This window comes from Neomonachus schauinslandi, chromosome 15 (genome assembly GCF_002201575.2).
Source record: "Neomonachus schauinslandi chromosome 15, ASM220157v2, whole genome shotgun sequence".
NCBI classification, from domain to species: Eukaryota; Metazoa; Chordata; class Mammalia; order Carnivora; family Phocidae; genus Neomonachus; species Neomonachus schauinslandi.
In genome coordinates this window covers 43,606,833-43,619,652 of record NC_058417.1, presented here as the reverse complement: position 1 = coordinate 43,619,652, position 12,820 = coordinate 43,606,833, and the positions used below count along the sequence as shown (strand labels likewise).

At 36.8% G+C, this 12,820-nt stretch overlaps 1 protein-coding gene across 1 annotated transcript in view; it reads right to left on the bottom strand.

Moving 5' to 3' along the window:
• Nucleotides 1–12,325, bottom strand: part of EFCAB13 (EF-hand calcium binding domain 13) — a 93,828-nt gene extending 81,503 nt beyond the window's left edge. The window contains 2 exon segments of the mRNA XM_021678370.1: nucleotides 8,345–8,505; nucleotides 12,296–12,325. Of these exon segments, the coding sequence (XP_021534045.1) occupies nucleotides 8,345–8,505; nucleotides 12,296–12,325 (191 nt within the window).
• Nucleotides 12,326–12,820: the final 495 nt, after the last annotated feature.

Here is a 12,820-nt window from a genome sequence, read left to right as displayed (position 1 = left end):
CCCGATGTGGGGCTCGATCCCAGGACCCTGGGATCATGACCTGAGCCAAAGGCAGATGCTTAACGACTGAGCCACCCAGGCACCCCAGCTAGAATATTTCTTTAAAGAAAAACTTCCTCTTGGGAACTACTTGGTTACTCAGTAGTATAGTTCATACAGAAAGGCAGGATAATTACTTTATTCTTTTCCTTATTTGCCACTTTTCATAACACTGACTTGGCTCACTTGTAACCTCCAATAGTGACAAAATAATTTTTATATCATTTTGTACACTTGGATTTATATACATTAAATTCATCTTACTTCCTTGTAATTATTATCCTTATTGATGCGCTAATTATCACATGTATAATGGGAGTCTCTTCAAGTAGGCTCTTGAGTCCTTTTGATGCATCCCTGGTAGGAGTCTTTGTTAGTTTCCTTATTTCTGTAACACCAGATGCTCCAGGCTCATCTATACATTTCCTTTCCCAGACCTTCACTTCCTCGAGGGCATTGTGTGTCCCCAGGTGTTAACCTATTTTATACAATGCTAATGAAAGAAAGTAAAGGAACACTTATACCACCTCCCATTCCTTCCTTGCCTTCTGTCATCTAACACAAAGGAATAGTGAGAATCCCCATAAGACTATCAGCAGATTTGTCAGCAGAAACCTGCAGGCCAGAAGAGAGTGGTATGACATATTCAAAGTGCTAGGGAGAGGCACCTTGGTGGCTCAGTCATTAGGCGTCTGCCTTCAGCTCAGGTCATGATCCCGGGGTTCTGGGATCGAGCCCCACATTGGGCACCCTGCTCATCAGGAAGCCTGCCTCTCCCTCTCCCACTCCCCCTGCTTGTGTTCCCTCTCTCACTGTCTCTCTCTCTCTCTCTGTCAAATAAATAAATAAAATCTTTGAAAAACAAAAACAAAGTGCTAGGGGGAAAAAAACTGCCAACCAAGAATACTCTACCCCACAAAGTTGTCCTTCGGGAAAGACAAAGAGTTTTACAGACAAAAAAAAGGTGAAAGGAGTTCATCACACTAGATTGACCTTATAAGAAATGTTAATGGGAGTTCTTCAAGCTAAAATGAAAGGATGCTAATTAGTAACATGAAAACAAATGAAAGTATAAATCTCACTGACAGAGGTAAATATATACTTAAATTTAGGATACTCTATTATAGTAATGGTGGTAGGTAAATCATATAGAACTCTCACATAAAGGTTAAAAGACAAAAGTATTAAAAATAACTATAACCAGCCAAACTATGGAAAGAGCCAAGATGTCCAATCAACAGACGAATGGATAAAGAAGATGTAGTATATATATACAATGAAATATATGCAGCCATCAAAAAAAAATGAAATCTTGCCATTTGCAACAACATGGATGGAACTAGAGGGTATTATGCTAAGTGAAATAAGTCAATCAGAGAAAGACAATTATCATATGATCTCACTGATATGAGGAATTTGAGAAACAAGACAGAGGATCATAGGGAAAGGGAGGGAAAAATGAAACAAGATGAAACCAGAGAGGGAGACAAACCGTAAGTGACTCTTAATCTCAGGAAACAAACTGAGGGTTGCTGGAGTAGATGGGGGTGGGAGGGATGGGGTGGCTGGGTAATGGACATTGGGGAGGGTATGTGCTATGTGAGTGCTGTGAATTATGTAAGACTGATGAATCACAGACCTGTACCCCTGAAACAAATAATACATTTACATGTTAATAAAAAAGTTAAAAAATTTTAAAAGCACTAAAAAAAAATAACTATAACCACAATAATCTGTTAATGGATACACAATATAAAAAGATGTAAATTGTGACATCAAAAACAAAATGAGAGGGAGGTGTAAACATGTTGAACTTTTATAAACCTTTGAAGTTAAGTTGTTATCAGCTTAAAATAGACTTATAACTATAAGATGTTTTATATAAGCCTTATGGTAACCACAAAGCAAAAACCTATAGTAAATACTCAAAAGATTAAAAAAAAAAAAAAGGAATCAAAGTGTATCACTAGAGGGGCACCTGGCTGCCTCAGCTGGTGGAGCATGTGACTTTTGATATCAGGGTTGTAAGTTCAAGGCCCACATTGGGTGTAGAGATTACTTAAAAATAAAAATTTAAAAATTTTAAGTATATCACTAGAGAAAATCATTAAATCACAAACGGAGAGAGTAAGAGAAAGGAACAGAGAGACTATAAAACAGCCAGAAAACAATCAAAATGACAATAGTAAGTCCATACCTATTAATAATTATCTTAAATATAAATGGACTAAATTCTCCAATCAAAAGACATAGAGTGACTGAACAGATTAAATGGAAAAAAAAAAAAAAAAAGACCCAAATATATGCTGCCTCCAAGAGGATCACTTCAGGTTTGTTTGTTTGTTTTAAGATTTTATTTATTTATTTGAGAGAGAGAGAATGCGAGAGAGAGCATGAGAGGGAGAGGGTCAGAGGGAGAAGCAGACTCCCTGCTGAACAGGGAGCCTGATGTGGGGCTCGATCCTGGGACTCCAGGATCATGACCTGAGCCGAAGGCAGTCGCTTAACCAACTGAGCCACCCAGGCACCCGACGATCATTTCAGCTTTAAGGACAAGTATAGACTGAAAGTGAAGGGATAGAAAAAGATATTCCATGCAAATGGAAACCAAAAGAGGGCAGGGGTAGCTATATTTATATTAGACAAAATAAATTTCAATACTTTTTTAATTAAAAGATTTTATTTATTTATTTATTTATTTATTTATTTATTTATTTATTTGAGAGAGCGAGCGAGAGACAGCACGAGCGGGGAGGAGAGGGAGAAGCAGTTTCCCCACTGAGCAGGGAGCCCGACACGGGGCTGGATCCCAGGGTCCTGGGATCTGAAATAATGACCTGAGCCGAAGGCAGATGCTTAACGACTGAGCCACCCAGGCGCCCCTTCAGTACATGTTTTTAAGCCAAAAATTGTAACAAGAGACAAGAGTCATTATATAATGATAAAGGGATGAGTTAATCAAAAGAATATAGCAATTGTAATATTTATGCATCCAACATACGAGCACCTAAATATATAAAACAAATAATAATAGATCTGAAGAGAGAAACAGACAACAATGCAGCAACAGTAAGAGACATTTCAATACCCCACTTTCAACAATGGATAGATAAACTAGACAGAAAGACAAAGGGAAACATTGGATTCCAACTACACCATCGACCAGAGGAACCTATAGAGACAGACATATAGAGAACATTCTATCCAACAGCAGCAGAATACACATTCTTCTCAAGCATATATGCAACATTCTCTAGGGTAGATCATCACAAAACAAGTCTTTAAAACCTTAAGAAGACTGAAATCATATCAAGCATCTTTTCTGACCACAAAGGTATAAAACAAGAAGTTAATCACAAGAAAAAAACTGGAAAAATCACATATGTAGAGATTGAACAACATGTTCCTGAACAACCAATGGGTCAAGGAGAAAATCAAAAGAGAAATAAAAAACATCTGGAGACAAAGTAAATGAAAACACAACATACCAAAACTTACTGGATGCAGCAAAAACTGTTCTAAGAGAAACATTTATAGAGATAAATGCCTATATAAGGAAAAAAGAAAGATCTTGAATAAACACCCTAATTTTATACTTCAAGGAATTGGAAGAAAGAAAAAGAATTAAGCCCAGAGTTAACAGAAGAAAGGAAATAACAAAGATTAGAGCAGAAACAAGTGAAACATAGACTAAAAAGACAGTAGAAAAGATCAAAGAAGCTAAGAGCTTGTTTTTTGAAAAGATAACCAAAATTAACAAATCTTACTAGACTAAGAAAAAAAGAGAAGACTCAAATAAATAAAATAGAAATAAAGAGGAGACATTCAACTGATAACAGAAATACTAAAGAGCGTAAGAAACTATGAATAATTATATGCCAACAAATTAGATAACCTAGAAGAAATATATAAATTTCTAAATTTCTAGAAACATATAAGACTGAATCATAAAGAAATAGAAAATCTGAAAAGACTAATTATTAGTAAGGAGATTGAATCAGTAATCGGAAACCTCCCAACAAAGAAGAGTCTAGGATGGCTTCACTGGTGAATTCTACTAAATATTTAAAGAATTAATGCCAAATCTTCTCAAACTCTTCCCAAAAATTGAAGAGGAGAGAACACTTCCAAACTCATTTTATGAGGCCAGCATTAGCCTCAGCATAGCAAAACCAGACAAGGACACTACAAGAAAAGAAAATTAGAGCCCAGTATCCCTGATAAACATAGATGCAAAAATTCTCAACAAAATATTGGCAAACCAAACGAACAGTACATTAATGATCTAGTGGGATTTATTTCTGGGATGCAAATATGGTTCAACATAGGCCAATCAGTAAATGTGATACACCACAGTATAGGGAAAAACCCATTCCTCTGTGTTTCTCCTTTACTCTCACACTACTACCATACTCACAACACATCTGATACCAGATGTGTGAGGTTCCCGCCCCCCCATGAAGCAATTCTCTGCCACACTAGCTAGGTGTCCTACAAATTAACTCCATTCTGACACTATCTACCTGAATATACTGTCAGATTCCACAGGTTAAGGGCTCAGTCCCACAAGACTGCCCCCAACCCACTTGTGCCAATCACAGCAGGTTGTACCTATGATTCTGACTGATCAGCTATAAATCAGAGGTTCCTACAAGCCCCTCCTTGGATTTGATTAATTTGCCAGAAGGGCTCACAGGACTCAGAAAAATAGTTACTTATGTTTACCAATTTATTTTAAAAGTCATAGAAGATACAGATAAACCCAAATGAAGAGATACATAGGGCAAAGTCTGGGAGGATCTCAGCATAGGAGCTTCTGTTCTTATGGAGTTAGAGTGCATCACCCTCCTGGTATATGGATGTTTACACCAACCCGGGAGATCTCTGAACCCCATACTACTGAGATTTTTATGGAGGCTTCCTCATGTAGGCATGATCAATTATTAATTCCATTTCCAGCCCTTCTCCCCTCTCTGGAGAGATTCTAGGTTGGTGAACACATCCACAAACTGGGAGGGTGACACACCCCAACTCCATGAGGACAGAAGCTCTTATGCTTGGGATCCTCCCAAATCTCACCTTGTGTATATCTTCATCTGGTTATTCATCTGTATACTCTCTCATAACCTTTAATAAACTGGTAAACATGAGTGTTTACCTGAGTTCTGTGAGATGTTCTAGCAATTAATTAAACCCAAGGAGGGGTCATGGGAACCTCTGATTTGTATCTAAATCAAACAGAAGTTGTGGAGAACCTGGGAACTTACTACTTGAGATTGGCATATAAAGGCGGGGTGGGGGGACAGTCTCATGGGACTGAGCCATTAACCTGTGGGATCTGATGCTATCTCTAGGTAGATAGCATTAGAATTGAGTTAAATTGTAGGACATTCAACTGGTGTCACAGAATGACTTGGTGTGGGAAAAACCCCACACATTTGGTTTCAGAAGTGTTATGAATATGGTTGTAGTATGATAGTAAAGGAGAAACATAGGAGAACTGAGGTTTTTCCAAACATAACCACATTAACAAAATGAAGGATAAAAATAATATGATCATCTCAAAAGATGCAGAAAAAACATTAGATAAAATTCAATGTTCTTTCATGATAAGAGATCTCAGCAAAGGGGTGTAGAAGGAATATACATCAACACAATAAAGGATATATATGACAAGCCAGAGCTAACATCATACTAAACAGTCAAAAACTGAAAGCTTTCCCTCTAAGGTCAGGAACAAGAGAAGGGTGCCCACTCTCACCACTTTTGTTCAAAACAGTATTGAAATCCTAGCCAGAGCAATTAGGCAAGAAAAAGAAATAAAAGGAATTCAAATGGAAAGGAAGAAGTTAAACTGTTTCCAAATGGTATGATCTTTTTTACAGAAAACCCTAAAGACTATCAAAAAACTGTTAGAACTAATAAATAAATACAGTAAATTTGCAGATACAAAATCAATATACAAAATCAGTTGCAGAAATTTCTATAAATTAACAACAAGCCATCAGAAAGAGAAATTAAGAAAATAATCCCATTTACAATAGCATCAAAAAATAAAATATTTAGGAATAGATTTAACCAAGGAGGTGAAAGATCTGTACACTGAAAACCATAAAACATTAATTAAAAAAAAACTGAATAAGACATAAATAAGTGGCAGGATATTCTGTGTTTGTATCTTGGAAGAATTAATATTGTTTAAATGTCCATACTATCCAAAGTGATCTATAGAATCAATGCAATTCTTATCCAAATTCCAGGGGCATTTTTCACAGAAATAGAAAAAATAATCCTAAACTTTGTATAGAACAACAGAAGACCTCAAAGAGCCAAAGCAATCTTGAGAAAGAAAGAGTAACACTTCTAGAACATAGGCAGTAAGCTCTTTGACATGGGTCTTGGCAATAATTTTTTGGATTTGATACCAAAAGCAAAGGCAACAAAAGCAAAAATAAACAAATGGGACTACATCAAACTAAAAAAGTTTCTGCACTGCAAAGGAAACCATCAGCAAAATGAAAAGGCCACCTATGGAATGGGAGAAAATATTTGTAAAACCATATATCTGATTAATTAATGTTCAAAATATACAAGGAATTCATGCAACTCAATAGCAAATAAACAAATAATCCACTTTAAAAAAGGACTTGACTAGACACTTTTCCAAAAAAGATATACAAATGGCCAACGGGTACATGAAAAGGTATTCAACATCGCTCCTCATCAAGGAAATGCAAATCAAAACCACAATGAGATATCACTTTACACCTTTTAGATTGGCTATTTTCAAGAAGACAAGAAACAAGTATTGGCAAGAAAGTGGAGAAAAGGAAGTACTTGTTTACTGCTGGTGGGAATGTAAATTGGTGCAGCAACTATGGAAAATTGTTGAGTTTCCTCAAAAAATTTAAAATATAACTACCATATGATCCAGCAATTCCACTTCTGGGTATATATCCAAAGGCAATGAAAACAGGTCTCAAAGAGGTATCTGTACCCCCATGTTCATTGCAGCATTATTCATAATAGGCAAAATATGGAAACAATCTGTCCATCAACAGATAAATGGTTAAAGATGTGATATATCACACACACACACACACACACACACACACACAGAGGAATCTATCCAGCCATGAGAAAGAAGGAAATCCTGCCATTTGTGACAACATGGATGGACCTTGAGGGCATTATGTGAAGTAAAATAAGTCAGACAGAGAAAGGCAAATACTGGATGATCTCATTTATATGTGGAATCTATTAAAAGCCAAATTCAGGGGCACCTGGGTGGCTCAGTCAGTTAAGCATCTGCCTTCGGCTCAGGTCATGATCCCAGGGTCCTGGGATCAAGTCCAGGTATCAGAGTCCCACATCTGGCTCCCTACTCAGCAGGGAGCCTGCTTCTCCGTCTCTTGCTGGCCCTCACCCTGGCTCGTGCTCTCTCCCTCACGCTCTTTCTCTCAAATGAATAAGTAAAATCTTTTTTTTTAAAGCCAAATTCATAGAAACAGAGTAGAATCGTGGTTTCCAGGGGCTGCGGGTACAGTAAATAAGAATAGGGAGGGGGCCTGGGTGGCTCAGATGGTTAAGCGTCTGCCTTTGGCTCAGCTCATGATCTCCAGGTCCTGGGATGGAGCCACATGTCAGACTCCCTGCTTAGCAGGGAGTCTGCTTCTCCCTCTTCCTCTGCCTCTCCCCACTGCTCCTGCTCTCTCTCTGTAACTCTCTGTCTCAAATGAATAAATAAAAAATTCTTTAAAAAAAAAAAGAATAGGGAGAGAGGCTGGTAAAAGGGTACAAAACTTCAGCTAAAAGATAAATAAGGTCTGTGGGTCTAATATATAACATGATGACTATAGTTGATAATATTGTATTGTATAATTGAAATTTACTAAGAGAATAGAACTTAAATGTTCTCACCAAAAATAAATAAGTAAATAAGGTAAATATGTGAAATAAGTAAAACGTGGTAATCATTTCCCAATGCAAACATATGTTAAATCGTCATATTGTACATTTAAATATATTACTTTGTCAAAAAAAAGATAAACTTACAGACATATGGATAACTGCTCTCCTATAACTGGAAATCTATGATGGCTCATAGGCTTCCACGAAGTTGTGAGAGAAGTGAGAAAAAAATGAAAAGAATTGCTATCTAGGAATTAAAACTACACTCCTGAAAGAATGGCCACAAATATTCATGATCCTATATATTTTAGAGGAGAACTTATGAGCTACATTTTCGGTTCTCTGAAACTTACAGAAGTATAATTCAACTAAATAAGTTCAAAGTTTAACTTACATTTTTTTGTATTCTAGTCTCAAACCCCTAATTTCATGTGACATTCTCTTCTGCGTTGTTTTAGAAAACCTGACGTCTTTCTTGTTGTCAATATGTCTTGATGGCAAGTTGGCTGCAAATGAATTACAGCCATTATCTGATAAATTGGTATTTTCTTCTCCCTGGGGAGCAACCAAGATCCATAGTCAACTATGTTCTCTTTGCACATATAAATTAAATATGACATTCTGGGTCAAATCACTCATTGTAGATTAATATTTTTTCTAAAATGATGCTACCAAACAGAATTTTGTTGTAAAGGATTTAATTATTAGTGCATTAGTTCAGATTAGGTACATATTCTAAATGTCACCAACTATCTTCAGTGCATTATACAGCTATAAAATGCCCAGCATTCATGAATGTATCTAATAATTGTTGAATCTAGTTCTTAAAGCATCTTTAAGCTTACTTCATTAAATTAAAAACTTCTGCTCTGCGAAAGACACTCTAGAGAGGATGAGAGGACAAGCCATAGACAGAGAGTAAATATTTACAAAAGACATATCTGATAATGGCTATATTTTTTTTGTATATTCAAAAAATATACAAAGAACTCTTAATGATAACAAAAAGCACAATCCAACTTAAAAATAGGCAAAAGATCCGAGGCGCCTGGATGGTTCAGTTGGCTATGCATTTGACTCTTGGTTTCAGCTCAGGTCATGACCTTGAGGTCATGAGATTGAGCCCCACAACAGACTCCATCCTGGACATGGAGCCTGCTTGGGATTCTCTCTCCATCTCCTTCTGCCCCTGCCCCCACTTGCACATTGGTCTCTCTCAAAAAAAAAAAAGGGGGGGGGGCAAAAGATCTTAATAGACACGTTACCAAAGATGTATAGATGGCAAAGCACATGAAGAGATGCTCAACATCATGTCATTAGGGAATTACAAATTAAATTATCAAGATACCACTATACATCTATTAGAATGGCCCAAATCCAAAATACTGACAAAACCAAATGCTGGCAAGGATGTGGAGCAAGAGGACCTCTCAGCCATTGCTGGTGGGAATGCAAAATGGTACAGCCACTTAGAAAGACAGTTTGATAGTCTCTAAAAAACTAAACATACTCTTACCATATGTTACAGCAATTGCACTTATTGGTATTTACCCAAAGGAGTTGAAAACTTATATGTACACAAAAATCTGCACACAGATGTTTATAGCAGCTTTATTCATAATTGTCAAAACTTGGAAAAAAACAAAATGTCCTTCAGTGGATGAATGGATAAATGAACTGTGATACGTCTAGGAAATGGAACACTATTTGGCACTAAAAAGAAATGAGCGGGCACCTGGGTGGCTCAGTTGGTTAAGCGACTGCCTTTGGCTCGGGTCATGATCCTGGAGTCCCGGGATCGAGTCCCGCATCGGGCTCTCTGCTCAGCAGGGAGTCTGCTTCTCCCTCTGACCCTCCCCCTTCTCATGTGCTCTCTCTCTCTCTCTCAAATAAATAAATAAAATCTTAAAAAAAAAAAAAAAAGAAAAGAAATGAGCTATCGAGCCATGAAAAGACGTGGAGGAACCTTAAATGCATGTCACTAAGTGAAAGGAGCCCAACTTTCACAACAAGAAAGTAAAGGCTGTATGCTGTATTTGGAATCATACTCTATGACATTCTGAAAAGGCAAAACTATGGAGACTAAAAAGACCAGTGGTTGCTGGGGTGGGGGGGTGGGGGATGGCAGGAGTTGAACAAGCAGAGCACAGAAGATACATAGGGAGATGAAACTCTTCTATATATTATAATAATGGCAACATGTAATTATACATTTGTCCAAACTCATAGAATGTACAATACTGAGTCAATCCCAGTGTAAACTATGGACTTTGGGTGACAATGATATGCCAGTGTGGGTTCACTGCAACAATGTACCACTGTGGTGTAGGATATTGATACTGGAGGAGGCTGCACATGCACAGGGGCAGGGGGTGTATGGGAACTCTCCACTCCGTTTTGTTGTGAATCTAAAACAGCTCTAAAAAATAAAATCTATTGAGAAAAAAAAAAAAATAAGCAGCAGCTATATTACTTCTAAATAGACAGGCCCCCCGACAAAAAAGGAACTAGAGCCTAGAAGCAATGAACGTGTTTAGAAAAAGAGGAATGAAGTTAGAAATATACTCTTTTGAAATTTGGCTGTTTGCTTAAAACAACTGGAATGCATCTAGTGGGTCAAAGGTATATTAGTGTTTAACCCCTGAACAAATTACACAGGCAATTTATAAAGCAGATCACCAAGGGAGTTTAGAGAACCTCTATTTCTACATAAAATGGAAATTAAGGGAACTATTTCAGTGACTTTTAGGGTCTGCGTACATGCGTCTTACAACAGAGACACATCTTTAACAACTTGCTTCAAAAAGGCAATCGGATTTGCTGCCTTAACGAGGTGTTCATTAGGAATGATGAAAAATTTCCTAGGGATATTGAGAAAAATGACTCAAAATAGAAACCAAGAAAATAAAAAGAGGAAGATCTAAAATCTAGGCACAAAAACCTGTTATCAAAGACCAGATGAACAGAAGCAGTCAAATAGTGAACAGAAACTTAGATGATACAGAAAATGAAACCACCTCTGAAACTCTATGTTAAAGATGCAGGAAGTATAAACTATATAGCCTAAGGAAGACAAACTGGTATATGTTAATATTGTTAATTCTTTTAATTTTTAAGAGTTCATCTTCAAAATCAGGTTATGAGGGCACAATCAACAACGCATTAGGTATAAAAAGGTAGAATAGGTTAATATATATATCACACACCTCGGTACTTAGCAAGAAGCCTTGATTTTTTTTTTCTTTCTTTTTTTCTTTTTTTTGGATTATAGTACAGATACATGTCTTACCCAGTGGCACCAGATCCATTAAAAGTGTAAATTTAAAAGGTTAAGACTCTCAGTTGACAATGTTGAGTTCTACCTGAGCCCTGTGCTTCCAGAAAACAGTGAATATTAAAGGAATCCCCTCACTCTTTGTGTTCTGGAAAATGGCTTACTGCAAAGAACCATCCTTCCCCATACACTTTAGATAAAACTCACAGGTGCCCTCCTTGTCTACCTATGACAAGGCCAAAATTCCCTTTCTTTGCTTCATGAATGATTAGCCAAACTGTTTTAACCCCACTGACTGATTAATCAGAACAAAATGCTTATTAGCCAAACTTTGCTTAAGCTTCTCTCCTTCCTCCAGGCCCCTAAAATACTCTCTGATCTATTTATCCAATCATGCCACTCTTTCATTCCACTTCCCCATACCCAGTTCTTTCTAGCCTTGTTGATTCCTGTCTATTAAGAAGGGGGAAAAAAGCCCTTTTTGCCTAGCCCTTGAGATGTTTGCAGATCTTCTGGTCACAGCCTTCTCCCTATTGCGATAGTCCCCCCTCCTGCTATTTCAATAAACAGTCCCTTTTCTCTCTCACAATAATCCTTTTGAATAAAATCTCTCCTAAGTCCAGGTTGGTTTTTTGTTTGACACAATACTGGCCAATGGATAAGAACATCCCTGAATCACAGATAAGAAGGCTAGAGAAACTTGGTATCTTTTATATTACCATCTACTTAGATTCCCACATCATTAATTATGTCATCTACAACCTCTCATGTAGGTTTAAATCCTTTATTCTCCTGAAAAATTATCCCAGTTCCAACCCCCCAAAATACTCTCACCATACACCACAGATCTCTTGACACTACATAGGTTGCTGGGATGAGAAGTTTCAGGATATGCCCATGAAAAGACCTCAAAAGTCACCTTGGTTGTTAGGCAAGATCTTGTATCTGTATTGCTCTACAAATCTGCTTACTGATTAAGGATGTGAGATAATGTAAAATAATTTTTTAAAGTAAACTAATTTTTTTTAAAAGAAGAGGAAGGAGTCTTTAGAAACTGTTTTGAAAAAATACCTGGCAGAATAAAGGTACTTTAGTTTCCATTTTTCGGTTTAGTGGTAAATTCTGTCCTTGAGGACTCAATGGCCTTGATGAACAAGTATGAATGAGCAATAGCACAAAAGGATTTCCTGTCCAAAAAAAAAAAAAAGAAACAAAGAAAAAATCATGTGCCTGTTTAAGAGACTTAAGTAATTATATTTATCTACCTGAAGTTATCCCTGTAATGTAACACTCACAGCATAATACAGAATAGGTATGTGTGCAAAAGCTAGAAAAAACAGTTCATAGATTATAATTCACAGACGATCATCCAGTCCCTTAACTTTACCTTTTGTGGTATAAGAAGAAATAGAGAAATCCAAATTCAAATGGCATAAAAAGCAGAAAAATCCAGTTAAATTGATTTATTCAAATAAACCCAGAGAAGCAGAACTACTAACATGGAAGCAATCACTAATGTTATTAAATGCTTACTGTGTATTAGACATTATGATAAACACTTTGACATAAATGATTTCATTTATTCCTCATAAATAT